Genomic DNA, 16,135 nt, shown 5'->3' with positions numbered 1-16,135 from the left:
ATGGACACGATACTTGGTATTATTAATAATCAGAAACAGACAGCGAGACGAACCCTAGACCGTTGGGTTCACATATCATGACTGCATCCCAGCTGTGCCACCATGGTAGTTTCTTGCCACGTGATGTGGTGTCTACAGCTTGACCTCATTAACGGCGAAGTTGCTCTCCGCCTGCAAAACTAACAACAACCCCAGCCCCAACCCCAACCAGGAGCTTAATTGCAGCTCAACTGCCCTAATGGGTCGCCATTAATTCTAAAACCCTTTCATTGCATGCTCATTCACTGGACAAGTCCCGTCTGCATATTCCCACCGTCCATTTCTAACGACATGGGCCCTCTCTAACTTCAACGGACCAGATCCCACAACCATGCTCCCACATTAAATAACGTACGTAAGTACCTTTATTAAATGTGGTTCAGTATCCACACCCCTCCTGTTATCTTTTTGTTATATACTAAAGTCTTCTTGGTATATCTCTATCTCCTCATAGCCCAAGAGAATTTCTTTCGTCAAGATTATTGAAGATGAGGAGCCAGTCCCTTTTTTTGCTGGGTGTGTTGCTGTTCTTTGCTTCTAGTGCTTCAGTTTTTCGGGCTGTTGATGGGGAAAGTTTGTCTGAGGAGTGTAGCAGTGACGTCCAGAAGGTGATGGGTTGCTTGAGCTATGCTACAGGGAAAGCGAACACACCCCCGAAAGATTGCTGCAGTGCAGTGCAGGACATAAAAGATAGCGAACCAAAATGCTTGTGTTATACCATGCAACAAGCACATAATGCCAGTTCACAGTTCAAGAGCTTGGGCGTTCAGGAGGCTAAGTTGCTTCAGCTCCCTACTGCTTGCCAGTTGCAGAATGCCAGCCTTAGTTTCTGCCCCAGTGAGTACCTTCTCCCTCTTTCTCTCACCCATTTATTTTATGCTCTTTGTGGTGGTGGTGGTGGTGTTTGGTTTTAGAGCTAATCTAGCTTTGTTTAATTTCCATTAGTTTCATTCCAATTCACTGTATAATTCTGGACAAAGAAACTGCTATAGATGTTAATCGTTCTTTGATGTTAGATTTGTGGCTAGAGAAACATCCAGGTTAGTCCCTAGGCAACCCTAGATGCATGCAACCAAAGAGTAACACCCCATCAAAGCTTCTTCTGAATTTCTCCATAGCAATAACAAACAAACACACAATCATAAAAAGTAAAACTAAAGCGAAAAATTAAAGAGGTTGAAAATTAGCTCTAGAAAACAAATGAAAAAATAGAATTTTAAAGAAGAAGAAGAAAAGCAGTTGCTTCCACTTTACTTTCTCTGTAGCAGTCAATGCTTGACCTTTATCCGTCAATAATTAAATTCCGGCTTAGCTAATAAAATTATAGTGTGAACGAGAGTCAGAAGCTCTCGGGACTTGTCATTGAGCAAGCACCGACTCGATCGTAAGGTTCCCTCTTGTCGACGGAAAAAGAAGAAAAAAGAAGATAGGTCAGTTGCGTTTATAAAAGTAATTTATTAGCTAACTAACACGAGCTCCCATTTTATGATCTGCCTAGCTACCCTTTAAACGATGCTATTAATTTTTTGGTCCCCAGGACATGACAGGCAAAGAAGAACATCATATGAATAGCCTGAACTTGTTTCATACGGCTACATGTCTTGTATGGTTAATTCATGGCGGTCCACCAAAAGTTGTGATGATGCAACTATAAACAGATATGCTTTTGAATTTGCATGTGGTGCAAGATGTTTAAAATTGAGTGTTGAACATATATTTTATGAAAAAATAAATAAATTTATTTTTATATTTTTTTTAATGTGTTAATATTAAAAAAAATATTTAAAAAAAATATTATCTTAATATATTTTCGAGTGAATAACACTTTAAAAAACAATCATCACTGCACTCTAAAACACCTCACTAATATATTCATTAGATGATCCAGCTACCAATTTTATGTTTGAAATACCAATGATGTCCTTATTTGTTTTTCATATGGATTGAATTGCCAAAAAAGTATTATAGAAGGGGCATATTGGACACCTCCCAATTTGAACAAAACTCTCAACAACAGACTAGAGTGAAAAAGAGGGAGTATGTTTGTTCGTTTTAGGTTCTTAGAAAGGATAGTCCGCATCAGGTATCCAATGCAATCAATCTGAAAAAAAAATTCCATCAAAGTAGAGTTTCCGTTTTTATTGGTTTCTCTCTCTCTCTCTTTCAAAAATCATTAGGAACCCTCAAAATTGCTCTCCCCAAATTGATACTTCGTAGCATTCGAGGAACTACATGAGGCGAAGCACACAACCTTTGCGATGCAAAACACTTGGAAATTTGAATTTCTTTGTTACAAAATGAGATGCATCTCTAAGTAGTAATACCAGTAGTAGTGGCAACAGCAGCTAGCGCACAAGTCTTGTGCCGTTTCTGACTTTATATTGTGCCTGCCAATGAACAGAGCTTCTAGGCCTATCTCCTGGCTCTGCAGACGCTGCCATTTTCACAAATGCTTCAACATCAGCAACTCCGGCTGTATCAACAGGAAAGTCACAACCAGAGCAAGCTGGTGGTTCCAGTCGAATCCAGCTGAGACCTCCCCTTGCAGGTCTATTGATGATTGTTGCAACCATCTTCGTATTTGCTTTCCCTGCTGGGTCTGCCTCTATGTTCCAGGTTTTAGGGTGAACAACACTGAATGGAAACAATGAAAACTGAAGCTTGTTTTAGTTTGTCTTTTGAATTTTCAGGATTTCTCCGTATTCTCTTTGCAAGTTGTTATAATCTTGTCGCCTGCACTTGTTCTCAGCTTCATGTTAGCTATCGAGGCTATTATCTACGAGCTTCATGTTTTAATTTCAGGATTCTAAACATTTGTAGCTGGCTATTTTGCTTTGCCATCTAATTAAATGTGTGCATGCGCTCCGCCTCTCACATGTTTGACCGTAGTAATGACTTGTGCCGATGGGTTTGTCTTGCGCGATAATTAATTAAACAGATACACTCATTATCACGTCTTGCGCGATAATTAATTAAACAGATACACTCATTATCACACGCGTCCACTGACCCAATCAGCTGGAGTCAGGTAACTGTAGTTTGAGAAGCATGCTTCTCGTTTAAACATATTTCGTTCAAAAGATGGCGACAGATCGGGGAATGTGAAGGAAATCTTCTCTTATAATAAAGAAATCTAGCCCTGCCCTCTTCTAGATTGATTGCTTCTGATCCTATGAAACAAATTTGTTAAGGTGTTTTTTAAAAGTTTTTTTTTTCTTTGTTTAAAAACATATTAAAATAGTTTTTTTTATATATCAATATATTAAAATCATAAAAAAGAAGGGAAAAAAATATATATATATATATATATATATTTTTTTTTTTTTTGCGAGAGAAATTGGTTTAGGGTTCTGAAAGCCAAAGAAAAAACTATCTAGCAAGTAGCGGCTCAGAACAATATGCGAATCATTAAATATACTCCGCTGCTAAAGACAAATCATCCTCGTCAATCTTGTGAAACAATCCAAATCATTTAAATATGAACAAATAAAAAAAGGGAAGGAAAATATTTCAAGGAGAAAGGGGGGTATATCGTCAAGTTGAAAACTTCCTGGCTCAAAACACCTAAAATTCCCTGCCAGACTGATTAATTGGATGCCATTGTTATTGTCAGCTTCGTTTTTCAGGTTCAGCTCCCATTATATCTTGCAGCAGATGTGAGCGAGGATGCACTCTTTCATCCTCCTTCAGCAAAACAGCTTCAGCAAAGCTCTTTGACATTTTCTTTATCAAGTCATTAGAAAATGGAACGGGATTTCGTTCACTAATTCCAGCCACTGGAGCAGAAACCATGCTTGCTTGTGGCCTCGATTTCCTCACCTGCATAACTTTCTGCCTCTCTTCATAAAATTGAAAATCATCTAGGATAGAAGAATGGCTTTCATAGTTTTTAAATATGCCTAACATCTCAGCACCCTGTTCCAGCTCCACCTGCAATTATGTGGGTCCAGTATAAGATTACATGTTTCATGAGAAATGTATCTTGACAACAAGCAATCAAAGAATCTGCCCTGGTATACTCCTTGAAAAAACAGGGGGAGAGAATAACTTGATGATGCCAAACTGCAGTTTCACTTGGAAAGAACACTAGAGCTTTCATAATGAAAGCTTTCTGTTTTGCATTACTTAATCACGCAGCACAGTACACACCAGTTTATACCAGAATATATTTATATTTCATGCAAATGATGTCCTTCATTAATTCAAAAGGACATCCTTCCCTGGCCTTGACTTGTTTCAAGATGAGCAATAAGCATGCATATGGAAGCCAAAACTATAATGGCTAAGACTAACAAAGTTGCCACTGTTCATCACTATAAAAAGTACACAACCTTGGAAGCCCTAAAACAGCCATCCAGTATAGTGCCATCCAGTATAGTGTACTGTTAAAAAGAAAAATATCTACATTTAACAGTATTACCAGTCATAGAGTTGACTGTGGGATATCATGCAATATTTCTTATAGACATGAAGCAGATAATAGCAAAGTCCCAAATCCAGCTCAATACATCTAGGCAGCCGATGCATTCAATAATATAACCAGGGTAAATGATACCAAAACAATTAAAACGTGAGGGCACCCATAGAACTGAAGTTGCATAGTGGCATGCAAATAATTATCAATGTTATGAAAACCAAATGAACTGTCACCTCTTGAGTATCTCTACTGTTAGTAACTGGCTTGTTGTCATTGTTTTCCAGCACAATGTGACGAAACTGACTGTTGGGGACATCTTTAATAATATGCCACTTCACAGGAAACTGCCCAGACCACTTATCCTGTTGCCAGAAATCCACATTCTTGTCAAAGTCCACAGGTCCAACCATCTCGGCCACTCCACAGAACTGTGCACTGGCATTCACCTGTATGTGACGGTACATTGTATAAACATGTCATGTTTCAGTGAGTAACACAATGGTCATAAATCTCCAGATAACACTTCTCACTAAACAAGTTTGATAATGAACGAGCATAGTAGTTTGTGAAATAGATGGCCAGAGAACCAATGGCATCATGAAGATTAACACCTAAAAAGAAGATTTAGAGATTGTTAAACAACCTCACGGATCTTTTTGCTTCTATAAAACAGTAATCAGCAAAAGTAAATGCATTAAAGGCATGTTAAGACCACTGAATTGTGAGTAAAAAATTTTCTTGTCTGTACCATAAATCAAGGCATTTTCTAGATTATCAAGTGCCACCAACCAACTTCAAGAGTGAAAAACAACACAATGCCCTAAGATAGGCACATAAAACATGGATCATGTTCTAGAAGAATTTTGGCAAGGAAATATCTATCTCAACTCCACCATCCTTTGCATGACATCGCCTCCAATTCACGTTCTCAGTTTTTAATGTTTCTAGCAGCTTAGTCAAATTATTCCAAGTTGGGTGAAATCACCGTTACTTCCAATTATAAAACACATGCACTGAAGATTAAGTTAATTACTGAAAACAACAGAAAGATCGGGCATGTCCCATGATTTTCCTTTGCTTCACGATAAGCAGCATCTAATTTCTTGTTGCCATTCGGAGTGCTTGCCCAAACACCATACTTTATACTCTTATGAACATTATCTTCACTGTACGATTTTATGACAAAGAACTTTGCATCCTTATAATCAGTAGCAAAATCCACTTGGTTGTGAGATTCACTATGAACATCAGCAACTGCCTTCTGGTGATTATCAACTACAGAAGGATTTTCTGTTGCCTGACTCCTAGGCTTGAATGCCCTAGGTCCCCTATTTCGCTCACTTAGTGTATCAAGTGCAATAGTACAGCTGCACGAAAAGTCATTGCACCTCCCCCCTTGTCTTCCTTCATTAAGTGTTGGCCAGTTTCGACCATTTGTTCCAAAAATGGAAGAGGGCAAAACATCATACCCAAAATCTCGATCGTTAAGACCTTGAGGAACACATTTATAGCTGGGACTTCGATGAGATCCAAGCCCATAAAACAATTCTTTTCGTTGAGAAACCTGCAAAAATATCTTTGTTAGACAACAATCTTAAAACCAGACAAATGTAGTTCAATCAGGCTCAAAGAAGCACCCAGAACAAAACTTATTGATCTCTAGTGCTCCACTAGACAGCAATACTTCTCGGAATCAATTGATAAGAGAATCACAAATGTAAGGACAGATCAGAATCATAAGACTCCACAGTCAGGACAGTGCCTTTGAATTTACAGCACATCTCTACTACATGTGAGATGACAGTATAAACAGCTGCATGCCCAAATACAGACTAAAATGTGCAAGTTCGCTTAAATAGTCGCCCCAAAGATTCCCGACTAAAATTAGGAAATAAACTGATTCTTCTAATTACTTACTAATTACTACTAGACAAGAGAAAAAAAAACGTATTTTTCTAAATATAATAAGCAATTCCTAAATAATGATAAAATAGGCTCAAACTCCCAAACCACCAGTTCTAGCCAACCCCTCTTATCATTATCAGATAATGACCCCTCAATAAAGTATCTAGAGAATGAGTGTGTATGTACGACTGTCTTCTTTATTTAGTCATAATAAGTGCCGGCAGATTTCCTAAAAAAAAATCAGATTTTGCCTCTAAATAGGCACCAGAACAAATAAAAGTGCAGCAATGGCATATTTGAAACATGTAACTGAAGTAATGACTTGGAGATCCTTAACCTCGATAAAGAACCACAATTTTTATAAGCACTATATAGAAATGTCCATTCAAGATTAAAAACCTGGAAACAAATCATAAACCTTCCAATTCTCAAAAAAGAATGCTTGCTTTCTGTTATTTTTCTTTCTCTATAAGGGGAAAAGCTGGTCATAGATTAGAAAACTAACCATTCCACAATGATTCGCAGACAAACCTACTGAACCAATTTGCTTTGGAGAAGCTGCTTGTGATGAAAAATGCACCAATGTACTCTTCCCATTTGAGGGTTTTGACCAATCTGCCCACAATTCACCACTTTCAATTCCCTCAAACCCTTGCTGCAAGAATTTAAAACCACCAGAGTGTCGAGAAAAGCTGCTTCCACCACCCAAAGATCCTGGCAGAGGCAGGTAACTTGGCCTAGGCCCCATTCTGTTGTCATCCCCTGGCAGCTCAATGTTGTCTGGCAATTTAGTTTGAGAGAATGGGTCTTGTGCGGCAACATATGAAATGTTTTGTGAAACAAGGTGCTGATGATAACGTGGATCCGAGTTAGGCAGCTCTCGTGCATTATATAACCGGCCATGACCACTAATAGAAGGCAGCACTGGCATGAATGGGCCAAGTGATCTTTGTTGCATTTGAGGGTGGCCATGGAATAGAAGAGATGAAGAATCACTGTAGATGCCCTGCATCAAATTTAAAAGAAAACCAGTCCATCACCTAAGAACTACTGAGAGATGGGAACAGAAGTGGAATTGGAGGAGTGAGGGCAAGGAAATATTGTTACATGAGAACCATTTTCCAAGCACTCAACATTGGTATCTGGAAAACATGTGCCCGGTCTGCCAATCATATTGCCATAACCTGAGTGACATCACAAAGTATGATGTAAGGAAAATAAGAAACATAGCTGTTTTGCTATATATATATATATATATATATATGATTCTAGTGCTCCATGCTAACACACGATGCCCTAGTGAACATGATCCTACACAGCTGATCACTGATGAGTGGACCATTCATTCATAACATACACAATCATAATGGAACAAGAACCATTTACATTTAAAAGGGGGAGATCTATCATAACATTCTGCAGACAGCGTCATTCAAATGCACAAAGACTTGGAAGTAAAAAAAAAAATTAAAATGTAATAAAAATGCATGGCAACAGGCAATGCTATAGAGATTAACAATTACCAAAATAAAACTATTTTCTGAACTTCTGAACTGTCATATCTGAAATAAGTAATTTTATTGATCTTCTACCGTTTTAACATTTATTACATTTAAAGTCCAATTGATAAAACAAGATAATCATAACATTCTGCAAACAGCATCATGAAAATGCATGAAGACTTGGAAATAACGAAGAAAAAACCAGTGCATACTAAAAAAAACATGGCAACAGACAAATCCATTGAAACCACAACAATACCGCTATTTTGAAAACTTCTCAGTTATCATATCTGAAGCAAGTATTTAATTATTTGAAGCAATACAACAATATCTGAAGCAGGTAATTAATATTTACCTTGTATCTTGTTGATGTTAATTACATTTAAAGTTCAATTGATAAAAAGAGATCAAGCTTTTGACAAATCAAGAACCATGAGCACAAATGTCAATCTAAATGGAGAAATGCCCCACCATCATCATCTCAAAAAATAATAGACATCAGATAATTACATAACCCGAATTTACATTTTGACCCACCAGTCAACAAAAATGCACCTTTTAGCTTGCATGTCTAACACGAAAACAATAATCCGATGCATCCTACTCTCTTATGTTTGCATCTAAGTATAAATAACTAACCTCCGCGGTAGACTGACTGTATCCGGGAAGGAGATGCATTATTTGAAGCATCAACTCTCAGAGGACCAACGCTGATAGCAACCTTGCTAGGATCAACCACATTTTCATCCATAGCAAGAGAAGGCTGACAATAAATTCCAAAACATTAGTCATCACATACGAGTATAACATAAACATCAACAACGTAGATTATACTCGGAATGCACTAGCAACTACCTGATCCTTCAACGTGTTTGGACCAGCAGATTTCTCTTTTAAAATTATTCGAAGCTTCAGCAGTACCTAAAATAAACATAAATTGCATATGTAGACGGCGACCGAAAACATGCAAGAGTTTGCTAGAGTTAAGGAATGCTCCAAATTTCATGATTAATAGTGTTAGAAATTAAAGAAATATTGTCCATGATCGTCTTAGATTTTTCATCAACACAACTCATTTGCTTTCCTTTTGATTTAAAAATAAAATGTTTCCTTCCAAAAAAGGAAAAAAAACGAAACGGCAGTGCGTTACTTCTCTAATTCAACCACCCCGAGAGAAGCAGAAAATCAGTTAAAACTAAAAGAAACAATCGGTTATAATTAGCATACCAGTGGATGATGATGCTAACCGATCATCGATTACGGCAGTGGCTGCTTTACTCACTGTGTTTGTTGTGTGTTTGGTGGAGTGTGGTTTGGTGTTTGGCAGTGAGCGGGTGAGTGAGGAGAGAAAAAGCGGTGGTTTTAGGGTAGAGAAAGAGAGAGAGAGTGAGAGAGAGAGTCGATAGAAATTAGAAGCAAGGTAGTAGCAGTAGTAGTGTGTTTTTGGGGTACTGGAGGTGAGGGGACGCGCCACGCCGCAGCCGATTGAGATATGGTGTATTGTTTAGAATACGTGATAACTGCAACTTTCACATTTTCGCTGCCGAGTTGGCTCGTCCTTACTTGTCCACCTGCTCTTCATTCTCACCGTCATGCCCTATTCTACGTTTATTTAGACTAGCTTTTTTTTTCCTTTTTTCTTTTTCTTTTCTTTTTCGTTAAAGAACAGCGTGGTCTTTTAAAAAGAAAATTACAAGGGATTTTCATGAAAACAAAAGAAAATTAAAAAAAAAAGATAGAAATTTGCAATATTGCAGTTTTCGTAGATGGTAAGGAAGAACATTTTTAATTAAGAAAAGGTGTTTGAGATCAAATTTGGCTGTGATCGTAATTTAATATAGTAAATGTTAAATTGATTATAGTGGATAGTCAGTTTTTAAAACATTTTTATATAATTGCATTTGATAATATAAAATCAGGAGAAAAAAAATTCAACTATACTAATTCCGTACATTTCTGTATCCACTTAGCATTTATCTTGCTACGATTTATTTTTCACGTATTAATGATTTTCTCATTCATTATATTATTATCATGTTTGTTGCTTAGTCACAATCTTCACAGTTGCGCTTCATTGTCTCCCTCTTGTCTCCAATTTACCACCACACCTTATTATTTACATTAATATTATTGTAATCACCGTTTTACCACTGAAAGAGTAGTTGTGGCCTGCTAGAAAACTGTTTGTTGCGTTTTAAACTATAATTCTATGAAAAAAATAATCAAAGTGATGTTTTTTATTTTAAACCACATTTTGAATTGAGGCATTTGCCGCGTAAATAAATATAATTCATTGCCATGTACAGTGGTAGAAAATGAATTTAAAGTAGGAAACTAATTGAATTGAGATTTAGCTTCGTGACCAATAGGTCCTGTACAGTAAAAGGCTTTGTTTTTAATAAAGAAAACCGTGCGAAATATGGAGCTCCACCAAAGAAGAAATTTAAACCAGGAGACTAAAATGTCAAATATTATCTAAGATTATATGATTAGTGTGATCTGTTTTCCAAAAAAAACCGTCATCTTAATTGACTATTCACGCAAAGAAGTTATTTATTTTCTGATTTTTTTTTTTTTTTTTGCCGAGGCAAAGGTTAATGCTCGTCTTTAGAGCATTTATTAGAGCTCGTTTATTTTTATATTTCAAAAATATTTAAAAAAAAGTAAAAAAAATTATTTTTTATTTGTTCAAATTATTTTTTTGTGTTTTTAGATCATTTTTATGTACTGGTATCAAAATTAATTTTTTAAAATATATATATATATATATATTGATGTATTTCCGAGCGAAAAGCATTTTAAAAAATAATCACTACCACACTTTCAATCGTCTCTAAGTATTGGTAAAAACACCTAAAGGGCGTGAAAATGCATTGATTTACTTGGATTTGAATAATAAAATTATTTTTTCCCTTTTATTTAAAAAAAAATGTCACCAAGGTTTAACTAGGTTTTTTTTTACATGACTCATTTTGTTATTATAGGAATGATCGGGGGCATCTCGATTATTTTGCATTCTTTTATACGGTGTAATTACCTAGTTGCCCTGAAAAAAAAACGATTAGCTAAGGTCTGAGAGCCTTTTTGAATTTTTACTATAATTAGCACGGTAAATTGATTTTATTGCCCTTGGATTAAAAAAATTTAAGACTTGCCTCTGGGGGCTAATTCTTCCTTTCACTCTAGTTTTTTTTTTTTTTTGTGTGTGTGATTATCATGCGATCTTGTAGGTATTTTAATGTGAGTGTGGAAGTTACTGATGCTTATGCGTCATTATGTGAGAGGCGCATGTGCACTTTGAGTGACATGTGAGACGCATTTCAACCGCCAAGGATGTTTTTTTGCCATGTCTTTAGAAGTGTTGCCAAGTTCTCTTTCTCTTAGCGTGACACGTGTCGGCGGTGGCAAGACGGTTTGTTGCCAACGAGATTCTTTTATATATCTTTTCTCTCTCATCCCTTAAAAAAATCAGGTTGGTCCTCCTTTCTACTGATGTTTTAACTATAATCCTTATTATTTTGATTTCTAATTTTTGTTCTAGGCTATTTTATAAAAAAAAAAATTTGTTTTCAATTCTATCATTCATTCTCAATTAGTTATATATTTTTTTTTCAATTTGATCCTTATTCTCTTGATTTATGATTTTTTTACTAACTATTTTGTAAAAGTTTTGTTAGCTTTCAATTTCATTATTCAATCTAAATTGATGGTATATTATTTTTTCACTCTTGCCCTTGTTCTTTTTATTGTTTATTCTTTTGTTACAGTTATTTTTCTTTTCAATTTCACAATTCTATTGAAAATTTGTAATTTCTCTCTAATTTGTTTTTTTTTTATTTTGATTTTTATCCTCATTATTTTAATTGTTATTTTTTTGTTTTTAATCCTTTTATATAATTTTTTTTCTGATTTCATCATTTAACGTTTGATTTGATGGGAGTTGGGCTTCATGGTTTTTCATATGTGGTGTTTCCGGTCTAATAACCTGAGTCACAAGTTTAAAAAATTAATGCGCGTTGACATTTATTTTTATTTGCTTTATATAGAATATTTCACTGTTTAAAAGTGATTCAGGTTATCTAGGGTCTTTTTATTTGTCATTCATTCTTTTTTTATTTAACCCATTTTTTATAAAAATAATATTTTTTGTTTGAATTAAATTAATTGTTGCATCTCATGCTAACTTCTTGATATTTTTGTTTACTAGAATTGGGCTCTTTATTTTCTTTTGATATTAGTTTTGTTGGGTTATCACGATATCATTTCCTATATTGTAGGTTTCATAGATTAATCATGAGTGGTCTAAATCGCTCTAGTGTGTCACCGTCTCAATATTTTTTAAAAAAATATGTTGTTCAATATGCCACTGTCGCAATATTTTCAAATTTTTTCTTCTAATATGCATTGATTTTTTTCAAGGTTAAAAAGAAATTATTGACAAAAAAATCCAGTTATTAATGTACTTAATTTACTGTTGAAATGTAATAAAAATAAAAATAAAAATCAAATGTTTGAATGAAAATAAATGTGTTATCATTTAAACATCAAACAGGTGTTGTTTTATAAGGTAATATTTAAAGTGTTAAGTGTTAACAATGATTCTATAACTAAAAAGAACTTTAAAAATACTTAAAACACAAAATACAGCAGTGCACGCGTAAGGTTTAATCAAATCATTAGTGTTTCCATCTACTCGAAAAAAATGTAATGTTTTAATTCTTTTTTCCTGGCTTGTATTATCAGGGAAAATAACAATAATGAAATATAGTAATCTTCCAAAAGCTTGAAGATATTAAAAAACCCTCTTTTGCACCCCCAGATGCCTTTAATGTTAAGGGGGTGATTTTGAAAATACTAAAGGTATTTTAGATTAAAAAAAAAAAGGGAGTTTTTGTAATATTTACTTAGATACGATAGAGTTTCTATCAATTTTTTAACGGTCCATATAATTTTATAACACATAAGGGGAGCTTTTTGTAGTATCTATTTAAACATGATTGTTTTTTTTTAATTAACATGGTTGTTCGAGCCAGTTTGCACGTACCTCGATTAATCTCACGGACCTTAAAATTAACGACCATGTAAGTCTCTAATAACCATAAGGTTTGTAAAACTCGAACCGGTGATGATATCCATGTTTTAAAGTAATTATTTTAATTCTCTATAAAAACAATTGAATTTAAGCTATTTTCTTATTAGTGATCCGAATTAAGACAGCATAGTAATAGATTATAGAATAATTAAATGATTTTACTTGTAATGATTCATTATCAAACAATTTAAATGTTTAATATGTTTATTTTAAAAGCACAAACCAACACAAACAAAGTAGTTGTTGCTAAATATAACCCAACAAAATAATCATCGCAGTAGAGACTAAACAGGCTATTGGTTTAAGTATGAGAAATTTTATGCATAGCAATATATGGAACAGAATATATTCCTCGAAGAGAAGAGATATATTGCCAGTATAATGTGAGTTTGATTTAAGGAATAAATTCGATACTTAAGAATGCTTACTTCCTCTTTTAACTTTTTTTCAATTTCAAGCCTTGGAATCCGTGTTTAAGATGATTTATTTCTTAAACATAGAGACTTAATCTTGGTAGATTCTAAGAATAGTAAAAAAAATATTATTTCCATCATCCATATAAATAACAAACTATTTTAAAAAATCAATTGAAAAAAAAGAACCCAAAACAAATCAATTTAAAAAAGAGATTAAAAAATAAAATCAAAGTTTAACCATGCCAATCTTCAAAACTCATTACTCTAATCATTAAGGGAGCGTTTGGTATTGCGTTTGTACCTGCGTTTCGTCAAAATTTGAATTTTTTTTTTTTTGCTAAAATTGAGTGCGGTTTGTACTTTTTGGATCGTTTTGATGTGCTGATGTCAAAAATGATTTTTAAAAAATAAAAAAATATCATTGGCATGCATTTCGGCACGAAAAACTATTTGAAAAGCAGCCGCAACCACACTGCCAAACACGCTCTAAATCAAGTTACCCAATAGAAGACAAACTTGAAAAAATACGAAGTAAAATTATCAATAATCTAAAATAAAAAAAATAAATAGCAATCAAAGAAATGAGAATAAAATATGGTATAAAAATTAAATAAAATAAAGCAATGGGTAACATAATTGAAAAATAAAATAAATTAAAAAAAATTACAATTAAAAAAATGATGATTAAATCTAGTATAAAAATAAAATATCAGGGGATAGAATTGAAAAATAAAATAAATCAAGAAAAAGATAAAAGCAAAAAAAATAACAATCAAAATAACAGAAATGAAATATGATAGATGAATTGAAGGGAGAAAAAAAAATAATTTTATAAATTATTCTAAATAAAACAAATAATAATCAAAATAATATGGATCAAATTTGGGTGAAATTTTTTTTTTTGAAGCGTTGCTTTTAGAAACTGGAGGCTCAAAGGAAAAAACTATGTGGAAAGAAGAAAAAAAAAAAAAAAACACCGGCACCAAACTAGAGATTCATTGGCTATTTGTGTTGCCCATAAATAGAGATGCTATCAAGGAGATTCGAACGTCGCTCAAAAAACCATTGTTATGCTAGTGAAAGACGTCTTATACACAACCCAAATAGTATGATCATCTCTCGCTTACATTCCATGGACCAATCATTTTTTATTTTTAAATAATATTTTTTATTTATTAAAATACTAAATTATATCAACTTGATTATAATGAAAAAAACAAGTAGGAAATACTAAAAGCCTTTAAAGACAAGTTTAATAATTTTTATTTTTAAGAGTAATACAATAATTTTATCATGCTTAAAAAAAAAAAGACGATGAAGCCCATTGACAAAAGTTTAATATTTTTTTTAAGAATAATTATGTAATTTTAACATGTAAACAACTTGAAAAGATTATTATTTTGGGATAAAAAAAATGAGAATAGTGAAAACAAAAATATATTTGGTTAAAGAGGCAAAGATATAAAAATGACTTTGCCTCTAATACAATTTTAAAGTGAATTTTTGTATTTTCAAAACATGAGGTATGGAGGGTATATGTCTCAAGAGACAATATTTATTATTTTTTATTTCTAAAATATCATCATAAAAAATTCTCAATTCTATAATTGTTAAACTAAGACATGTAATAATAAAAATAGTTATTATAGTAGTTTCAAAACCCAAATTGGGGGTTGATCCAAGGTAAAGCTCGGGTTACGAGTTGAGTAAACTCAAGTTGACCCAAGTCAACGTAAAAATAAAAGTGATTATTATCATAATTTAAAAACTCAACTCGGGGGTTAATCCGAGGCAAGGTCGGGTCATATGCGGAGTTGATTGTTGACTTATGTCAACATAATGATAAAAATAATAATTATTATAGTTTTAAAACCGGTTCAAGAGTTAACCCAAGACAAGCTCATGGTCATGCATTCGGAGAGTCAACATAAGAATAAAAGTACTTATTATCATATTTTTAAAACCAAATTCAGGGGGCAACCAAAGGCAAGACTCGGGTCACGGATTAAGAGGGTCAATTTGGGTTGTCTCGGGTCAATGTAAGGATAAAAGTTTTTATCATCATAGTTTTAAAACTCGACTTGGGGGTTGACTAGGGTAAGGCTTAGGTTACGGGCTGGGCAAGTCAAATCGGATTAACCTAAGTCAACGTATGTATAAAATGATTATTAAAATAGTTTTAAAGCCCGGTTTTAGAGCCGGCCTGAGATAAGGGTCAGGTCAGGGATCAGGAGGGTCAACCTGATTGACCTAATCTATTTAATTTTTTTTAATAAAGCAACCTTTTTTAACCATTTTTTTTCAAAAAAAATCAACGGATTTTTAACCTATGATTTATTCCATGTCGACTTGGGTTTTTGATAAATTCAGGTCGAGTCAATTATTTTTTTAGTTTTTTCTTAAACTCGAACTAGCCTAGGCCTTGGGTCGACCTGATTCTCAGTCAACCCGTCAGGCCAATCATGGTTTTATAACTATAATTATTATAATATTATTAATTTCAACACTTGATATGAACTAAAGTTAAAAAAAAATATATAATTATTTTTCTAGATGGGTAAGTTTGACAATAATATATATTAATAATAAAATAATTTTTTTATATTTTATTCAATATAATCAAACATAATACATAGATAATTATTTTATTTTAGTGGGCTGTATCAAGCACAATTATATTACTATCTTTTTTTTTTTTTATCTTCTCTTCAATGTTTTCACTATATATATATTTTTTTGAAATAATAATTAAATATTATTATTA

The 16,135-nt window shown here is 33.5% G+C and overlaps 2 protein-coding genes across 2 annotated transcripts; one reads left to right on the top strand and one right to left on the bottom strand.

Moving 5' to 3' along the window:
• The first annotated feature begins 426 nt into the window (after positions 1-426).
• Positions 427-2,927, top strand: LOC7482785 (non-specific lipid transfer protein GPI-anchored 1). Its single transcript, XM_024606615.2, has 2 exons — positions 427-876; positions 2,441-2,927. The coding sequence occupies exons 1-2, from the start codon at positions 528-530 to the stop codon at positions 2,665-2,667; spliced, it is 576 nt and encodes a 191-aa protein (XP_024462383.1). The 5' UTR covers positions 427-527; the 3' UTR covers positions 2,668-2,927.
• A 500-nt stretch (positions 2,928-3,427) lies between these two features.
• On the bottom strand, positions 3,428-9,457 carry LOC7460545 (YTH domain-containing protein ECT4). The gene is made up of 8 exons (XM_024590916.2): positions 9,377-9,457; positions 8,719-8,784; positions 8,503-8,626; positions 7,469-7,545; positions 6,867-7,367; positions 5,490-6,020; positions 4,690-4,902; positions 3,428-3,969 (listed from the first exon to the last, which is right to left on the bottom strand). Exons 1-8 carry the CDS (start codon positions 9,455-9,457, stop codon positions 3,649-3,651), a joined length of 1,914 nt encoding a protein of 637 aa, XP_024446684.2. The 3' UTR covers positions 3,428-3,648.
• Positions 9,458-16,135: the final 6,678 nt, after the last annotated feature.

Source organism: Populus trichocarpa, chromosome 1 (assembly GCF_000002775.5).
Source record: "Populus trichocarpa isolate Nisqually-1 chromosome 1, P.trichocarpa_v4.1, whole genome shotgun sequence".
Taxonomy (NCBI): domain Eukaryota; kingdom Viridiplantae; phylum Streptophyta; class Magnoliopsida; order Malpighiales; family Salicaceae; genus Populus; species Populus trichocarpa.
The sequence above is the reverse complement of the archived record's forward strand: the minus strand, read 5'-3'. Positions and strand labels throughout refer to the sequence as shown.

Coding starts and splice junctions, on each gene's coding strand:
- LOC7482785 (XM_024606615.2), top strand. CDS start 528: ATGAGGAGCCAGTCCCTTTTTTTGCTGGGTGTGTTGCTGTTCTTTGCT. Junction 877..2,440: donor CAGCCTTAGTTTCTGCCCCA/GTGAGTACCTTC, acceptor GCCAATGAACAG/AGCTTCTAGGCCTATCTCCT.
- LOC7460545 (XM_024590916.2), bottom strand. CDS start 9,457: ATGACGGTGAGAATGAAGAGCAGGTGGACAAGTAAGGACGAGCCAACT. Junction 8,785..9,376: donor GTGAAAGTTGCAGTTATCAC/GTATTCTAAACA, acceptor TGTTTATTTTAG/GTACTGCTGAAGCTTCGAAT. Junction 8,627..8,718: donor CAAACACGTTGAAGGATCAG/GTAGTTGCTAGT, acceptor ATTTATTGTCAG/CCTTCTCTTGCTATGGATGA.